At 42.3% G+C, this 20,688-nt stretch overlaps 1 protein-coding gene across 2 annotated transcripts in view; it reads left to right on the top strand.

Moving 5' to 3' along the window:
• The window catches only part of vwf (von Willebrand factor), a 99,851-nt gene that overhangs the window by 76,728 nt on the left and 2,435 nt on the right, over positions 1 to 20,688 (top strand). For both annotated transcript variants that reach the window (XM_034288295.1, XM_034288294.1), the window contains 11 exons: positions 912 to 1,016; positions 3,632 to 3,837; positions 6,660 to 6,809; positions 8,655 to 8,771; positions 8,864 to 9,047; positions 11,621 to 11,661; positions 13,038 to 13,154; positions 15,844 to 15,942; positions 16,179 to 16,307; positions 19,354 to 19,393; positions 19,538 to 19,635. In XM_034288295.1, coding sequence (XP_034144186.1) covers positions 912 to 1,016; positions 3,632 to 3,837; positions 6,660 to 6,809; positions 8,655 to 8,771; positions 8,864 to 9,047; positions 11,621 to 11,661; positions 13,038 to 13,154; positions 15,844 to 15,942; positions 16,179 to 16,307; positions 19,354 to 19,393; positions 19,538 to 19,635 — 1,286 coding nt within the window. The remainder of the gene's footprint in view (positions 1 to 911; positions 1,017 to 3,631; positions 3,838 to 6,659; positions 6,810 to 8,654; positions 8,772 to 8,863; positions 9,048 to 11,620; positions 11,662 to 13,037; positions 13,155 to 15,843; positions 15,943 to 16,178; positions 16,308 to 19,353; positions 19,394 to 19,537; positions 19,636 to 20,688) is intronic.

Below are 20,688 nucleotides of genomic sequence, written 5' to 3'. Positions count from 1 at the left end.
ACACATCACTACCCAACAATGCACAACACTTTAATACACATCACTACCCAACAATACACAAAAATATAATACACATCACTACCCAACAATACACAACACTATAATACACATCACTACCCAACAATACACAACACTATAATACACATCACTACCCAACAATACACAAAAATATAATACACATCACTACCCAACAATACACAACACTATAATACACATCACTACCCAACAATACACAACACTATAATACACATCACTACCCAACAATACACAACACTTTAATACACATCACTACCCAACAATACTAAACAATATAATACACATCACTACCCAACAATACACAACACTATAATACACATCACTACCCAACTATACACAACACTATAATACACATCACTACCCAACAATACACAACACTATAATACACATCACTACCCAACAATACACAACACTATAATACACATCACTACCCAACAATACACAACACTTTAATACACATCACTACCCAACAATACACAACACTATAATACACATCACTACCCAACAATACACAACACTATAATACACATCACTACCCAACAATACACAACACTTTAATACACATCACTACCCAACAATGCACAACACTATAATACACATCACTACCCAACAATACACAACACTATAATACACATCACTACCCAACAATACACAACACTATAATACACATCACTACCCAACAATACACAACACTATAATACACATCACTACCCAACAATACACAACACTATAATACACATCACTACCCAACAATACACAACACTATAATACACATCACTACCCAACAATACACAACAACAAACTGAACAATTTATTTAAGAGTAAATCATGCCAACATAAATAAATAATGATCATATTTTTATATGTATAATAAGTGTGTGACATGGTGAGCTGTGAGTTGCCGGAGATTCCTCGCTGTGAAGATGGTCTGACTGTTGTGCTGACTAACCCAGGGGAGTGCCAACCTATACACCAATGTGGTGAGTAACACACCCTATCATATACCAGGGTGGTAGTAACACACCCTATCATATACCAGGGTGGTAGTAACACACCCTATCATATACCAGGGTGGTAGTAACACACCCTATCATATACCAGGGTGGTAGTAACACACCCTATTATATACCAGGGTGGTAGTAACACACCCTATTATATACCAGGGTGGTAGTAACACACCCTATCATATACCAGGGTGGTAGTAACACACCCTATCATATACCAGGGTGGTAGTAACACACCCTATCATATACCAGGGTGGTAGTAACACACCCTATTATATACCAGGGTGGTAGTAACACACCCTATTATATACCAGGGTGGTAGTAACACACCCTATCATATACCAGGGTGGTAGTAACACACCCTATTATATACCAGGGTGGTAGTAACACACCCTATTATATACCAGGGTGGTAGTAACACACCCTATTATATACCAGGGTGGTAGTAACACACCCTATCATATACCAGGGTGGTAGTAACACACCCTATCATATACCAGGGTGGTAGTAACACACCCTATCATATACCAGGGTGGTAGTAACACACCCTATCATATACCAGGGTGGTAGTAACACACCCTATTATATACCAGGGTGGTAGTAACACACCCTATTATATACCAGGGTGGTAGTAACACACCCTATTATATACCAGGGTGGTAGTAACACACCCTATTATATACCAGGGTGGTAGTAAAACACCCTATTATATACCAGGGTGGTAGTAACACACCCTATCATATACCAGGGTGGTTGTAACACACCCTATCATATACCAGGGTGGTAGTAACACACCCTATCATATACCAGGGTGATAGTAACACACCCCTATCATATACCAGGGTGGTAGTAACACACCCTATTATATACCAGGGTGGTGAGTAACACACCCTATCATACACCGTGGTGGTGAGTAACACACACCCTGTCATATACCAGGATAGTTAGTTACACAACCTATCATATACCAGGTTAGTGAGTTACACACACTCTATCATATACCAGGTAAGTGAGTAACTCACCCTATTATACACCATGGTGGTGAGTAACACACACCTTGTCATATACCAGGATAGTTAGTTACACACAATCTATCATATACCAGGTACTGTATTATTTCCACTGTATTATTTCCTGAGGCCTAAAGAAGTGCTTTAGACAACGAGGCACAGAATCTTGCCAGACAGGTTAAGTGGTACACCACAGGAGGTACAGGAGGTAATACAAGGACAGGTTGAATATCTTTTGGGTATAAAGTGGGGAGCAGGTACAGGACGGGAGTCACAGAGTTACATGACAATGGGGACAGTAGAAACAATGGACCTCTAACATCTTGGCCTGATTGTCGCATTATTCAAGAGAGGCTTCTATGCTAGAAATATTACATATAGAAAAGACTGTGATTGAAAGGCTAGATAACTACAATGTGTCCCACATGAGTTACACACAACCTATATTATACCAGCATGGTGATTAACATCCAATCTTTCATATAACAGGGTACTGAGATAGAGATGTGACACCAGATAGAGATTGGACAACAGGCAGAATTGACACCAGGTAGATGCATAGGTGAAACACCAGGTAGGGGATGTAGAAGAAAATGATTGGTCTTGAGTTTGTAGTTCTATCAAGGTTTTTTAATTTTTTACATGCACATGGAACAATCAAAGTACCGTAATCTAAATTTGACCGCACTCTGAGTAATCAAAGAATTTGCGTACAACAGACTTTTTGGACTCCTTCACTGGCCATTCCCCCTACTCATATTAATAACTTCAGTTCTCAGTTTCAAATTTACAACACAAGTGTAGCTGTATCATGTAGATATGTAGATGTGACACCAGTTAAATGTGTAGATGTAATATCTGGTAGATGTGTAGAGGTACAGATGTAATGTCTGGTAGATGTGCCACCAGGTAGAGGTCTAGATGTAATATCAGGTAGATGTGTCACCAGGTAGAGTTCTAGATGTAATATCAGGTAGATGTGTCACCAGGTAGAGTTCTAGATGTAATATCAGGTAGATGTGTCACCAGGTAGAGGTCTAGATGTAATAGCAGGCAGATATGTGACCAGGTAGAGGTCTAGATGTAATATCAGTCAGATGTGTCACCAAGTAGATGTGTAGATGTAATATGGGGTAGATGTGTGGATATGACACCAGGTAGCGGTGTAGATGTAATATCTGGTAGATGTGTAGGTGTAACACCAGGTAAAGGATGTGATACCCGGTAGATGTGAAAATGAGAAACCAGGTAGAAGGGTAAATGTAGCACCAGGAAGATGTATGAATGAAACACCAGATTGATGTGTAGATGTAACACCAGGTAAAGGTGTAGATATAATACCAAGTAAGGGTAGATATGTGACAACAGCTAGATGTGTATATGTAAAACCAGGCAGATGTGACTCTAGGCAAGGGTGTATATGTGACATATAAAATTGAAACAAGGTAGGTTGATGTGTAGGGCTGGTTTCTATACAAATTAAAATATTTCTACACATTTTTTCGTTCATCTTTCTTTTTCTTACTCTCTCTGCCTGTCACTCCCTCTGTTATTCTGTCTCCCTCTTTTTCTGTCTATTAGCCTGTAAGAAAGAGGAGTGTTCTCTCCAGGCTCCACCCGCCTGTCCCTCCCACCGGCGGTTGTCTGTCAAACAGACACAGTGCTGTGATTCCTTCCAGTGTGTGTGTGACTGTCATAACTCCACCCACTCCTGTCCTCCTGGATTCATCAGCTCCTTTTCCACCAACGACTGTGGCTGCACCGAGACTGCCTGCATGCCTGATCAGGTGTATATGTGTGTTTGTGTGTATGAGTGTGTCTGTGTAACAATGGCATGAAAAAGTAAGTACACCCCTTGGAAAGTAATAATTGTTTCTTGCATATATTTTGACAATATGGATATGTAATCTTTGCATCAACAATATTGACAGATATAGGTAACCAAAGTTAACAAATGTAATTTGCAATAATGTATTGACACATCTGTCTGAAATTGATGTACAAGTTTCTTGAAAATGTGCATCTGGCTTTGTGGCCAGGCAACTACCTACACTCGTCTGTCTAGAGCAAATGGTTACAGTAGTTGTGATATTTACCCAGGTGTCAGTTGTCTTCTTTCTATCTGGCCTTCCCTGTGGGTTTGCACAGTCTCTTTCTGATGGTTGATTAATGCATTTCGACATTAATTGTGGAAAGAGAGACCTGTAGATGCACTGATGTTAGAGACTTCTATGTGAATCTTATTGTCAACTCCTGGGATGGATTTTGTGGGACAACCTGTCCTATGTAAATTGTCCTATCGCGATTGCTAACAAGCTCCAGTCTATACTGAAACCACTTTTGCAAAACTCTTCACAAAATCTGCATTTCTAAAATGCATCTTGACCAAACAGTTGCTCTCACATTCAAAACTCACTAAAACCACCAAAACACTTCATACATGTCTCAAAACCACAACTTGTTCAACCAAAACACTGGCAACAATTCTCATATAGAAACATACACTCACCTAAAGGATAATTAGGAACACCTGTTCAATTTCTCATAAATGCAATTATCTTATCAACCAATCACATGGCAGTTGCTACAATGCATTTAGGGGTGTGGTCCTAGTCAAGACAATCTCCTGAACTCCAAACTGAATGTCAGAATGGGAAAGAAAGGAGATTTAAGAAATTTTGAGCGTGGCATGGTTGTTGGTGCCGGGATTACTGGGATTTTCACGCAAAACCATTTCTAGGGTTTACAAAGAATGGTGTGAAAAGGGAAAAACATCCAGTATGCGGCAGTCCTGTGGGCGAAAGTGCCTTGTTGATGCTAGAGGTCAGAGGAGAATGGGCCGTCTGATTCAAGCTGATAGAAGAGCAACTTTGACTGAAATAACCACTCATTACAACAGAGGTATGCAGCAAAGCATTTGTGAAGACACAACACGCACAACCTTGAGGCGGATGGGCTACAACAGCAGAAGACCCCACCGGGTACCACTCATCTCTACTACAAATAGGAAAAAGAGGCTACAATTTGCACTAGTTCACCAAAATTGGACAGTTGAAGACTGGAAGAATGTTGCCTGGTCTGATGAGTCTCGATTTCTGTTGAGACATTCAGATGGTAGAGTCAGAATTTGGCGTAAACAGAATGAGAACATGGATCCATCATGCCTTGTTACCACTGTGCAGGCTGGTGGTGGTGGTGTAATGGTGTGGGGAATGTTTTCTTGGCACACTTTAGGTCCCTTAGTGCCAATTGGGCATCGTTTAAATGCCACGGCCAACCTGAGCATTGTTTCTGACCATGTCCATCCCTTTATGACCACCATGTACCCATCCTCTGATGGCTACTTCCAGCAGGATAATGCACCATGTCACAAAGCTCGAATCATTTCAAATTGGTTTCTTGAACATGACAATGAGTTCACTGTACTGAAATGGCCCCCACAGTCACCAGATCTCAACCCAATAGAGCATCTTTGGGATGTGGTGGAACGGGAGCTTCGTGCCCTGGATGTGCATCCCACAAATCTCCATCAAACTGCAAGATGCTATCCTATCAATATGGGCCAACATTTCTAAAGAATGCTCTCTGCACCTTGTTGAATCAATGCCACGTAGAATTAAGGCAGTTCTGAAGGCGAAAGGGGGTCCAACATAGTATTAGTATGGTGTTCCTAATAATCCTTCAGGTGAGTGTATATAGTCATTCATAATACACTGACTAAAAAAACTAAAACAACAGGGAGCGTTACATAGCTCAGCATTCAACATGGTCATCCCCTGTAGGCTGGTCAATAAACTCCAATAAACTCCATGGACCAGCCCCTCTCTCTGCAACTGGACTTTGGACTTCCTAACCAACAGACCCCAGTCTGTCAGGTTAGACAAGCTCACCTCCTCCACCCTGATCCTGAACACTGGTGTTCCACAAGGCTGCGTGCTGAGCCCCCTCCTGTACTCCCTCTTCACCCACGACTGCGTTCCTGTACACAGTTCCAACACCATCGTCAAGTTTGTTGATGACACCACGGTGATAGGCCTGATCAGTGACAATGACGAGTCAGCCTACAGGGAGGAGGTCAAGTGCCTGGTGGTATGGTGAGCTGACAACAACCTGGCCCTCAATGCAGAGAAAACCAAGGAGCTCACTGTGGATTACAGGAAGTCTTAAAGCTGCAGTCAAGCCCCAGTTCTCATCAATGTCACTAAACTGAAGCATGTGTCCAGCTTCAAATTCCTGGGTGTCCACATCTCAGATAAGCTTTCCTGGACCACCAGCACCTTTCTTTTTTGAGGAGGCTGAAGAAAGCCCATCTGTCCTCCAAAATCCTTGTTATTTTTTACAGTTTTTCTCGATTGCTAAGACATTTCTTGAAAGCTGCTCTCCCTTTCTCTAAACTGTGAACACATAACCCAATTTTCAAGCTACATTCACAAAACCTCAGACTAACATGCACCCATTTTGTTTGTGCTAACAGTCCAGTTGACTGTGTATGTGAGATTGTGTGTAAAATTGTGTGTTTTTGTGCGTGTTTGTCTATTTGTGTGTGTCTGTGTGTATGTTCATGTTTTTAAGTGTGTGTGTGTGTGTGTTTACTTTTCTGTCTATGTAGGTTTGTGTAGTAGGGGGCGTGGTCTACCATGTGGGGAGCCAATGGGAGGAAGGTTGTGAAAAGTGCAGCTGCACCCAACAACGGGACTCACACACCAACCTGCACATTGCCCAGTGTGTCCCTCCTGTCTGTGACCACACCTGTCCCCTGGTAACTACACCCACACACACACACACAAACCTGTCCCGTGGTAACTGCACACACACACACACACACACACACACATACCAACCTGCACAATGCCCTGTGTCCCCTGATAACTACACACACACACCTGTCCCCTGGTAACTACACACACACATGCCAACCTGCACATTATTTAATATTTCATTGTAACCACACACAAACACATATACAAACCAAACTGCACATTAACCAGTGTCCTTCCTGTCTGTGACCACACCTGTCCCCTCGTAACTACACACACACACACACCTGTCTCCTGGTAACAGCACACACACACACACACAGACACACAAAAACACCTGTCCCCTCGTAACTACACACACCTGTCCCCTGGTAACAGCACACAAACACACAAAAACACCTGTCCCCTCGTAACTACACACACCTATCCCCTAGTAACAGCACACACAGACACACACAGACACACAAAAACACCTGTCCCCTGGTAACTACACACACTTCTGCAATTTGCCCACTGTGTTCCTCCTGTCTGTGACCACACCTGTCTCCCTGGTAATTACACACACACACCAACCTGCACATTACCTGTCTCTTACCAAAGGTATCAGAGATCACTGTACCTTATGTACATAATGTTATCTTGTATTATCTGAGGTACTGCATAATACAGAGATCACTGTACCTTATGTACATAATGTTATCTTGTATTACCTGAGAAACTGCATAATACAGAGATCACTGTACCTTATGTACATAATGTTATCTTGTATTACCTGAGAAACTGCATAATACAGAGATCACTGTACCTTATGTACATAATGTTATCTTGTATTACCTGAGAAACTGCATAATACAGAGATCACTGTACCTTATGTACATAATGTTATCTTGTATTATCTGAGGTACTGCATAATACAGAGATCACTGTACCTGATGGTACCTCATCTTACCTGAGAAACTGCATAATACAGAGGTCACTGTATCTCATGGTACCTTGTGTTTGTTTTTTTTTCAGTGTTTTGTTATTGTAATTGTACGGAACATTGTGCAGATTGAAGCCTTATTCATTGATTTAATTTCTTTAAGACTATACCACAGGAAATGCAGAGAAAGTGAAGGGGTCTGAATAAAAGGCACTGTATATTATTGATAATGGGTACATAGTAGTGTAAAGAATGAGCAGTACAAACACAAGCTGGCATGAATAACCTCACATACAAACACCCATACAACAAACACACACAGACAGACACACTCAGAGAGACACACTCAGAGAGACACACTCAGAGAGACACACTCAGACACAGCCAGACAGCCAGCCAGACACAGACAGCCAGACACAGACAGCCAGACAAAGACAGCCAGACAAAGACAGCCAGACACAGACAGACAGACAGACACAGACAGACAGACACAGACAGACAGACACAGACAGACAGAGACAGACAGCCAGACTGACAGACAGAGACAGACACAGACAGAGACAGACAGACAAAGACAGACAGAGACAGACAGACACATGAGTGGTGAGGAAGGTGTCATGTGATGTGTTTGTGTGTAGGGTTTGGTGAGGAAGGTGTCATGTGATGTGTTTGTGTGTAGGGTTTGGTGAGGAAGGTGTCATGTGATGTGTTTGTGTGTAGGGTTTGGTGAGGAAGGTGTCATGTGATGTGTTTGTGTGTAGGGTTTGGTGAGGAAGGTGTCATGTGATGTGTTTGTGTGTAGGATTCGGTGAGGAAGATGTCATGTGATGTGTTTGTGTGTAGGGTTTGGTGAGGAAGATGTCATGTGATGTGTTTGTGTGTAGGGTTTGGTGAGGAAGATGTCATGTGATGTGTTTGTGTGTAGGGTTCGGTATATGTGGAGTCTCAGGGGAAGTGTTGTGGGAGCTGCAGGAAGTCCAGCTGTGTGGAGAATGACAGACATACACCTGGAGACATACAGACGGAAGGACGGCTGAGAAAGGTCAGAGGGTGTGTGTGTCTGCTTTAGTGTGAAAGTCGTTGTTAGTGTGTAAGAGAATGAATGAAACGTTTGATTTGTCCATCTTTTGGTAGCTGGGGGAGGTGTGGAGGTCTCCGGAGGACATGTGTGTGTTGCATCAGTGTGTTTCTGTGGGAGACGGAGAGGTTTTCATCACACACACCAACGTCAGCTGTCCGCCACTAGATCCCCCACCCTGCCCCCTGGGAACGGAGCTGCACTGTGACACATCCGCCTGCTGTCCACAATGCCACTGTGGTATATACCCACACACACACACAAACCCACACACACACACACACAAACCTACACACACACACAAAGCTGCACAAACAAACAAACCCGCACACACACACAAACCCGCACACACACACAAACCCGCACAAACACACACACATAAACCTGCACAAACACACACGTAAACCCGCACAAACGCACATACAAACCCACACACACACACACACAAATCCACAGAAACCCACAGAAACCCGCACACACACACAAACCTGCACACACATACACACACAAACCCACACAAATACAAACCAACACACACACAAACGCAAACCCGCACACACAGAAACAAACCCGCACACACAAACACAGTATATGCCAAACTGCAGTTTTGGTATAGGGTTAGGGTTAGGTCATTGTGACAGAAATGGTCCGCCTTAAATTCAAACTGCAAGGACAATTAAGGAAGGAACCTATCTTTTTGATTCCTGAGAGGTACCAATGCCCGTTTGGGATGCCTGGGAGGTACCTTTGTCCATTTAGGATGCCTGGGAGGTACCTTTGTCCATTTAGGATGCCTGGGAGGTACCTTTGTCCATTTAGGATGCCTGGGAGGTACCTTTGTCCATTTAGGATGCCTGGGAGGTACCTTTGTCCATTTAGGATGCCTGGGAGGTACCTTTGTCCATTTAGGATGCCTGGGAGGTACCTTTGTCCATTTAGGATGCCTGGGAGGTACCTTTGTCCATTTAGGATGCCTGGGAGGTACCTTTGTCCATTTAGGATGCCTGGGAGGTACCTTTGTCCATTTAGGATGCCTGGGAGGTACCTTTGTCCATTTAGGATGCCTGGGAGGTACCTATGTCCATTTAGGATGCCTGGGAGGTACCTATGTCCATTTAGGATGCCTGGGAGGTACCTATGTCCATTTAGGATGCCTGGGAGGTACCTATGTCCATTTAGGATGCCTGGGAGGTACCTTTGTCCATTTAGGATGCCTGGGAGGTACCTTTGTCCATTTAGGATGCCTGGGAGGTACCTTTGTCCATTTAGGATGCCTGGGAGGTACCTTTGTCCATTTAGGATGCCTGGGAGGTACCTTTGTCCATTTAGGATGCCTGGGAGGTACCTTTGTCCATTTAGGATGCCTGGGAGGTACCTTTGTCCATTTAGGATGCCTGGGAGGTACCTTTGTCCATTTAGGATGCCTGGGAGGTACCTATGTCCATTTAGGATGCCTGGGAGGTACCTATGTCCATTTAGGATGCCTGGGAGGTACCTATGTCCATTTAGGATGCCTGGGAGGTACCTATGTCCATTTAGGATGCCTGGGAGGTACCTTTGTCCATTTAGCAGTTGTCACAAAGTCATTTTACAAAACACCCTGAAACCCCAAGAAGCAAGCAACAACAATGTTGAAGCACAACATATACTGTTGAAGGACCCAAGTCCATTTAGGATGTCTGAGAGGCCCTTAGTTCCTGATACATCCATGTGTCTCTATTGTCATCCATTTCACTATCTAAGTTTCTCTATTGCCATCCATATCACTATCTAAGTTTCTCTATTGCCATCCATATCACTATCTAAGTTTTCTCTATTGCCATCCATATCACTATCTAAGTTTCTCTATTGCCATCCATTTCACTATCTAAGTTTCTCTATTGCCATCCATATCACTATCTAAGTTTCTCTATTGCCATCCATATCACTATCTAAGTTTCTCTATTGCCATCCATATCACTATCTAAGTTTCTCTATTGCCATCCATATCACTATCTAAGTTTCTCTATTGCCATCCATATCACTATCTAAGTTTCTCTATTGCCATCCATATCACTATCTAAGTTTCTCTATTGCCATCCATATCACTATCTAAGTTTCTCTATTGCCATCCATTTCACTATCTAAGTTTCTCTATTGCCATCCATTTCACTATCTAAGTTTCTCTATTGCCATCCATATCACTATCTAAGTTTCTCTATTGCCATCCATATCACTATCTAAGTTTCTCTATTGCCATCCATATCACTATCTAAGTTTCTCTATTGCCATCCATATCACTATCTAAGTTTCTCTATTGCCATCCATATCACTATCTAAGTTTCTCTATTGCCATCCATATCACTATCTAAGTTTCTCTATTGCCATCCATATCACTATCTAAGTTTTCTCTATTGCCATCCATTTCACTATCTAAGTTTTCTCTATTGCCATCCATATCACTATCTAAGTTTCTCTATTGCCATCCATATCACTATCTAAGTTTCTCTATTGCCATCCATATCACTATCTAAGTTTCTCTATTGCCATCCATATCACTATCTAAGTTTCTCTATTGCCATCCATATCACTATCTAAGTTTCTCTATTGCCATCCATATCACTATCTAAGTTTCTCTATTGCCATCCATATCACTATCTAAGTTTCTCTATTGCCATCCATATCACTATCTAAGTTTCTCTATTGCCATCCATATCACTACTTATGTTTCTCCACAGCCATCCATATCACTATCTAAGTTTCTCTATTGCCATCCATATCACTACTTATGTTTCTCCACAGCCATCCATAACTTTCTTGCAATCTCTCCACAGCTCCCCAAGACGCCTGTGTTCTCAACCACACCCTGATAGGAGTAAGACAACACACACATACACACACACAAATAATACAACACACACACAAATATTCACAAACCCAGACAGGTCCTGTACACTAGACAGGCTTTTCATGTCTACACTTATTTCACTGGCCACTTGTGGATGGGTTTTTGTTCAAAAAAGTTTGTTGTTTTGTTATCAACAAAGGAAGTTTACATTGACTAGCATAGCAGTAGTATGATGTCAGTCCACTTTTCTGAGCACAGGTAAGGATGAGGAATAAATAGGTTCATGAAAGTAACCAAATGAATCATAATTCAAATTGGCAGAGAAAGTAGGTACAGTGTAATAATACAGTAGCTACAGCGTAGTATTACAGTGGTTAGTGTTATAGTTCAGTAACAACAGTGTAGTAGTACAGTAACAACAGTGTAGTAGTACAGTAGCAACAGTGTAGTAGTACAGTAACAACAGTGTAGTAGGACAGTAACTAAAGTATAGTAGGACAGTAGCTAAACTATAGTAGTACAGTAGCTAAAGTGTAGTAGTACATTAGCAACAATGTACTAGTACAGTAGCTAAAGTGTAGTAGCACAGTAGCTAAAGTGTATTAGTACAGTAGTTAAAGTAGAGTAGTACAGTAGCTGAAGTGTAGTAGTACAGTAGCAACAGTGTACTAGTACAGTATCTAAAGTGTAGTAATACATTAGTTACTGTAGATTTTGTTTATTTAATGACAAAGTGTGCATTGATCTTCATAAAACCCACCAGGTTCACGGCCTCAGACACCTTTACCAGACCATTATGCAGCCCTGGAAATCCAGACACTGCAATGACAAATTTGTCCTCAATGTTGGTTGTAGGAAAGATTGCATGGTAGGAACTATGAAAGGCATTACTACGGACAGGAGAAACAGACACACCTCTTCTGATTGGCTGTTACCTAATGTCAAGTTAAACTTCCATATTATTTTTCACGTCTGTCAGGCCAGCTTCACTCTGCCAGGTATCCCACACTGCCCAAACAGATGGTCATGTGACTCTATTGAAAGCCTAGTGGCCACGGCCCATTACACAAACATGTACCATGTATTCTTAACGATTTAATGAATAATGTTGTTGTGTTTGTGCGTGGTGTGCGTATTTGTCTGTGTGTGTGAGTGTCTTTGTGTATTTTTCTGTGTTTCTCCTTGTGGGGGGTGCGTGTGTGTGTCTATCTGTGTGGTGTGTTGGTTTGTGTGTGTGTGTGTGTATGTTTGTGTGTGTGTGGTGCGTTTGTCTTTGTTTGCGTATGTCTTTGTCTGTGTGTGTGTGTGATTATGTATGTTTGTTTGTGTGTGTGTGTGTGTGTGTGTCTGTTTGGTGTGTATGTTTATGTGTGTGTCCGTCTGTCTGTATGGTGTGTGTGTAGGCAGGGGAGCGTCTGATGGTGGATATGTGTACACACTGTTCATGCTCGGTGGAAGATGGAGCCGTTAAAAGATACAAGTTATCCTGCCGAAGAATCAGCTGTCCTACCTGTCCAGAGGTAAGACATCTTCCTCCCCATTATCCTCATCATCACCATAATTATCATAATCACCATCAAATGTAACACTTTCACCCTTATCATCATCATCACCATAATTATCATATTCACCATCACCATCATCACCATAATTATCATAATCACCATCAAAAGTAACACTTTCACGCTTATCATCATCATCACCATCATCCTCATCATCACCATAATTACCATAATCACCATCAAAACTAACATTTTCACCCTTATCATCATCATCATCACCCCATCATCACTATAATTTATCATCATTCCCATCGTCATCCTCACCACCACCCTATATCCTTATAATCACCACCATCATCCTCATCAACACCATCATCCTCATCATCCCCACCATCAAAATCATCACAATATACAATTTATTTATAAAGCCCTTTTTACATTAGCAGTTGTCACAACGTGCTTTTACAAAACACCCAGCATTAAACCCCAAGGAGCAAACAACAGTAGTGTTGAATTTCAGTGGCTAGGAAAAACTCCCTAAGAAGGCCGTGTATTGATTTATAGGTTAACAATAAAACCTTAAAATCAGCCCTAACCCTAACAGGTAGCCAGTGTAAAGAGGCTAGTACTGGAGTAATGTGTTAAATATTTTGTTGTTCTAGTTAGGATTCTAGCAGCCGTGTCCAGCACTAATTCAAGTTTATTAATTTGTCAGGGTAACCGGAAAGAAGAGCATTGCAGTAATCTAATCTAGAAGTAACAAAAGCATGGATTAGTTTTTCTGAATCCGTTTTTGAAGATGAAAATAAGCAACTCTTCAGACATATTTTATATTTTCATCAAAGGAGAGGTCAGGGTAATAATCATTACCATCACCACCATCACCATTATAATCATCACTACCATCATCCTCATCACCACCTTTATAATCATCACCACCACCATCATCATCCTCATCACCACCATCATCCTCATCACCACCTTTATAATCATCACCACCACCATCATCATCCTCATCACCACCATCATCCTCGTCACCACCATCATTCTAATCACCACCATCATTCTCATCACCACCATCATCCTCATCACCACCATTATAATCATCATCATCACCACCATCATCTTCATCATCACCACCATCATCTTCGTCATCACCACCATCATCCTCATCACCACCTTTATAATCATCACCACTACCATCATCCTCATCAACACCATTATAATCATCACCACCATTATAATCATCACCACCATCATTATCCTCATCACCATCATCATCCACATCATCACCATTATAATCATCCTCATCACCATCATCATCCTCATCACCATCATCATCCTCATCACCATCATCATCCTCATCACCACCATCATCCTCATCACCACCATTATAATCATCATCACGACCATCATCTTCATCACCACCATCATCATCCTCATCACCACTGTCATTATCAGCCTCATCACCACCATCTTCATCACCACCATCATCATCATCATCATCACCACCATTATCATCATCACCATCAGTATCCTCATTATCACCATCTTCATCATCACCATCATCATACTCATCATCACCATCTTCATCACCACCATTATCATCATCACCATCAGTATCCTCATTATCACCTTCATCATCACCACTACCATTGTCCTATCACCATCATAATCCACATCACCACCATTGTCCCCATGACCATCATCCTCATCACCCCCATCATTCTTTCTAAACAAACAGCTGGCGGCAGGGCTTTTTCTCATAGAGCTCCACTACTGTGGAATGATCTGCCAATTAAGGTTAGAAATACAAACTCAGTGCAAACTTTCAAGTGTCTACTAAAAATGTATCTCTACAGTACAGTTTATAATTAGGTGTAGCCTGGCCCGGGGGCGTGAAGGTGACCAGAAGGCTTGATACTGTCCACCCTTGCTGTCTTGCCAGGTGGGCTCTCGTGGCCACTGGGGTGCCCTCCCTCCAATGCCTTTCAGGGGAAGAGTCACTGGCTTGTTGTTGTCTCTCTGTTGCGCACTTGTGCAATTGGGCTGAACTCTACTGGCAATACTCTGCCCTCTTTCAAGGTGGTTGCGGATGGTGGGTGTCCCTTTGGTTGATGCCTGGCAATGTGGGTGGATCCCCCTGTCTCAGTTCCAAGGTGTTACGCTGCTATATTATTGTGCTGGGGGATATGAGGAATGCACTTTATAACTTTTCTCAGTCTCCTCCAGTTTAAAATTTTAGGAGGAGATGAGGTCCTGATCCACACCTGCGGAGAACCTGGTTTGGGGGGCCCGTTGCTGTCCTTGTCCACCTGGTCATACTTTTGACCTAGTCTAGAATCAAATAGACTCTGGATTTAGCCCAGAGAAATTTATTTATTATTCTAATTGGACTCTTAATATCTCACCCGGCACAGCCAGCAGAGGACTGGTCACCCCTCTGAGCCTGGGTCCTCTCTAGGTTTCTTCCTAAAATTCGGCCTTCTTAGGGAGTTTTTCCTAGCCACTGAAATTCAACACTGCTGTTGTTTTCTCTTTGGGGTTTAAGGCCGGGTGTCTCTGTAAAGCACTTTGTGACAACTGCTGTGTTATAAAAGGCTTTATAAATAAATTTGATTGATTGTTTGATTCATCAGAAATCTCGGCCTAACCCTTCATCATCCTATATTGGGAACTATATGGCCTCTGTTTGTGTGTGTTGCAGGGTTATGTTCTAGAGGAGGTTCCAGAGTCGTGTTGTGGTCGTTGTGTGGCCACTGCCTGCATTGTCCAACAAAATGATGGCCACACCATCACTATCCAGGTTAGACACACTTCTCTCTATCCCTAAACTTAACCCTCTAAATCCTAACCCCTGACCATAACTACTAACCCTAAACTCTCATTAAAGGCTGTCCTTTCTAAGCCTGTCTATATATCCTCCAAGTGAACACAACTCTGATTAAAAACTGTCCTTTCTAAGCCTGTCTATATACCCTCCAGGTGAACACAACTCTGATTAAAAACTGTCCTTTCTAAGCCTGTCTATATACCCTCCAGGTCAACACAACTCTGACCGAAGGCTGTAGCCAGTTCTCCTGTGGTGTCAACAGTAAAGGAGAGCTGGTTCTCAAGACCATTTTGACCACCTGCCCTCCTTTTGAACGCCAACTTTGCCTGGACCATGGGGTATGGCCACACACTCAATAGTAATATCTACAGGGTAGCAGGTTGTGTAGCTGTTTTAGCATCTGATTCACAAAAGATGGTCGGTCGAAACCACAAGCTAGCAAGGTGAAAAATATTTTTGTCACTGGGAAAGTCAAATAGCCCATGCTTTCAGGTCATTTCTGCAAATAGATTAGATTACATTCAACTTTTTTGTCATTGAACAGTAAGAGCAAAGCACAATGAAATGTAGTTAGCGTCTAACCAGAGGTTGCAAGTGGAATATATTGATGTGCAATGAAGGCAAATACAGCACAAATGGCAATTCTAAATGTGAAATGAAGGCAAATAGGGGATGGCAGAAAATGTATGAGTATTAAATATATGTACAGTTGTGCTCATAAGTTTGCATACCCTGGCATAAATTGTAAAATGTTGTCTTTTATTTAAGGATAGTGAACATATGAAGCCATTTATTATCACATAGTTGTGTGGCTGCTTTTTAAATCATAATAACAGAAATCACCCAAATGGCCGTGATAAAAAGTTTACATACGCTTGAATGTTTGGCCTTGTTACAGACACAGAAGGTGACACACACAGGTAAAAATGGCAATTAGAGGTGAATCTCCCACACCTGTGACTTTTTAAATTGCAATTAGTGTATCTGTATAGTCAATGAGTTTGTTGGCTTTCACATGGATGCACTGAACTGGCTTGATACTGAGCCATGGGGAGCATGAAAGAACTGTCAAAAGACCTGCGTAACAAGGTACACTTTATAAAGATGGAAAAGGATACAAAAAGATATGCCAGTCAGTACTGTTCAATAAAGAAGTGGAACATTCGGGGATCTCTTGATACCAAGCCAAGGTCAGATAGACCAAGAGAGATTTTAAAACTGCCAAAAGAATTGTTCGGTATACAAAGAAAAACCCACAGGTAACCTCAAGAGAAATACAGGCTGCTCTTGAAAATGGCTGTGTGGTTGTTTCTAGGAGCACAATACGACAAAACTTGGTCTGCATGGTCAAGTTGCCAGAAAGAAGCCTTTACTGCGCCAATGCCACAAAAAAGCTTGGTTACAATATGCCCAACACCTTAACATGCTTCACAGCTTCTGGCACACCGTAAATTGGAGTGAGGAGACCAAAATAGAGCTTTATGGTCACAACCATAAGCGCTATGTTTGGAGAGGGGTCAACAAGGGCTAGAGTGAACAAAATACCATCCCCACTCTGAAGCATGGTGGTGGCTCACTGATGTTTTGGGGGTGTGTGAGATCTAAAGGCACAGGGAATCTTGTGAAAATTGATGGCAAGATGAATGCTGCATTTTATCATAAAAACTGGCAGACAATTTGCATTCTTCTGCACAAAAGGTGCGCATGGGACGCTCTTGGACTTTCCAGCACGACAATGGCTCTAACGGTACATATATTACCAATTCTCCAAGGGTATGCAAATTTTTTAGCACAACTGTATGTACAAGTGGGAAATGAATAGTTGTGTAATGAGGCAAATGCAAGTGCAAACATCAGTTCTGACTGTACAGTCGAGCAAATTGGAGGTGTAAGGTAGTCTGTACAACTGAAATGCAGGGATAGCAGCAGTGAGGTTCCTGTGGTAGACAAGTACATCTAGTACAAAAGCAATTCTAAATGTACAGTGCAGCTAAATTGAAGGAGCAAGATACGTGTAACAACTGAAAACTTCCTTATCAGATTTTGCAAGGCAGTGTCAGAGTCCAGTAGTACAAGGGAGTTGTGCAACAAGGTCTCTGAGAGGCAGTACTAGGGCGGGTGGGTTAGTGATGAGTACAGAGTTCAGCAGGGTTACAGTAGCTGGGAAGAAACTGTTCCTGAGCCTGCTGGCGTGGGAACAAAGAGACCTGTACCGTGAGGGCAAACAGTTTGTGGCATGGGTGGGAAGGGTCCCTGATGATGCCGCACGCCCTATGTAGACACCGCTTGCACTGGAGGTCTACGATGGCAGGGAACTGGGCACCAGTGATGTGCTGGAGGTCTATGATGGCAGGGAGCTGGGCACCAGTGATGTGCTGGAGGTCTATGATGGTAGGGAGCTGGGCACCAGTGATGTGCTGGAGGTCTATGATGGCAGGGAGCTGGGCACCAGTGATGTGCTGGAGGTCTATAATGGCAGGGAGCTGGGCACCAGTGATGTGCTGGAGGTCTATGATGGCAGGGAGCGGGACACCAGTGATGTGCTGGAGGTCTACGATGGCAGGGAGCTGGGTACCAGTGATGTGTTGTTGTAGAGAGAGGGGCTGATCCCCAGGTCGTGGAGTTTGTTGACCAGCCTAGTGGGGATGACCGTATTGAATGCTGAGCTAATGTCTATGAACAGCATTCTCACATAGGTGTTGGTTTTGTCCAAGTGGGTCAGGGCGGAGTGTTAGACCCTCTGTAGACCTGTTTGTCTGGTAGGCAAACTGGTAGGGATCCAGTGTTGGGGGAGGCAGAACTTAAGGTGGTCCAGAACTAGTATTTCAAAGCGCTTCATGATCATGGAGGTGAGTGCAACTGGTCAGAAGTCATTCAGGCTAGACGTGGTCGACTGCTTCGGCACTGGCACAATGGCTGTGGTCTTGAAGCACGTGGGGACAACTGCCTGGACCAGTGACAGGTAGAAAATGTCAGTAAAGACCTCGGCCAGTATATGTTCTGAGCACACGCCTGGGGACGCCATCAGGGCCAGCAGCCCTGTGTGCATTCACCCTGCTCAGTGCAGACAACACATCTAGATATTCTGAGGGGGAGGTCGTCTGGGGGGAGCTCAACTGTAATGGCTGGATCTTTGTTGTCCCTGTTGAAGCGTGCGTAGAACCAGTTTAACTCGTCAGTGAAGGAGACATTGCTAGAAAGAGAATATGTGTCTCAGTTGACTTCGTAAAATAAGATGTAGAAAAGACTGTGTTTATTGTAGCTGTATATACTATAATATATTACATTATTACATACATTATTACATTATTACATATATTATATTACTGTGTATATTCTGCATAATATTATAATTACAAAATACTTTGTGTGTCCGTTGTTCAGGGGAAGGTCAGCCAGATAGGAACAAGCTGTTGTGAGATGTGTAAGTATCATGTGTTTGTGCAAAATCTGTGTTTGTGTGAAAGGTGTGTGTATGCATGAAATAAGTGTGTGCATTAGCTTTGTGTATGTGTAATAAGTGTGTGTGTGTGTGTGTGTGTGTGTGTATATGTGTGTCTATGCATAGGCACTGAGCCAGAGTGCACTAAGATGGTGGGAACTCTCAACTATATCAAAGTGGATGACTGTCAGTCACAGCAACCAATAGAACTACACTACTGTGAGGTGAGAATAATGCATCCTCATCATTCATCTAATGCTTATACAAAGGGATCCAACCCATTTCAAGACTGATATAACACGATCCCTAATCCAAAGTGATCTATCCATTATCCAAAGTGATCTATCCCTTGTACAAAAGGGATCTAACCCTAATTAAAGACTTTATTTGGCATTTCGCCCAAATTCCTTTCAAGGTTTTGGAACAAAAATTGCAGTTCCTCAAAAATCCATCATGTGGCAAACTTCATGAGGCAAATGCAAGGTGCTCTCAAGTACATTTAGTTGTATTCCTGTACAAAAATGTGGCTAGGCAGATGGTGTCTGTCTGGATTGTTAGGTATACTGCAAAACCACCTCAGGGCTTTAAAACCTTTTGAGATATTTCAAAATGTGTGCTTAAGTACAGGCCTCAAGTGTGTTGAAAATGATATAAATTGATGGTACTAAAAATCTTTATGGTTTCAGAAAAATACAAATAAAATATCCTGTTAGAGCATGTGGAGTTTATTAAACTGTTTCGGAGCGCTAGGTGATTGCTGTTCGGAGATATTCAGTGTTGACTTTGTATAAACAAGACTTTTGGATTGTATACATGGCCTTTGGCCATATGGTAATCTACAAATGGACAGTGTACATTAAACATTTAAAAACAAAGCGAACAGTATGCATGAAAATGTAAATTAACTAAAATAATAGTGTACATAAGCCATGTAAATACACACCTCTTGCATTTGAGGCTGGATGACTACCTTCTTGGGTCGGCCTATTTTTGCAGTTGTTGGAGGACCTTCCTAGAGTGCTAACCCAGCAGGACAGGCCCCTCTGTGCCCACAGTGAAAATTGAAAAAAGTCACAAGATTTACTTATATAGCGCAATTCATATAAAGAAGCAATTTAATATGCTTTACAAATAAAAATAATATAAATGCAATAGAATAAAAACAGTCAGATTGTTCCAATTCTCTAACCACCCTCCTTGGGGACTCTTCACCCTGGTCTCTCAATCCTTGCACTCGAGTGCTTGGATAAACTCAACAGTCCTTTCGGAGATAATAC

This window comes from Esox lucius, chromosome 19 (assembly GCF_011004845.1).
Source record: "Esox lucius isolate fEsoLuc1 chromosome 19, fEsoLuc1.pri, whole genome shotgun sequence".
Lineage (NCBI taxonomy): Eukaryota > Metazoa > Chordata > Actinopteri > Esociformes > Esocidae > Esox > Esox lucius.
This window is presented reverse-complemented; position numbering and strand designations above follow the sequence as displayed.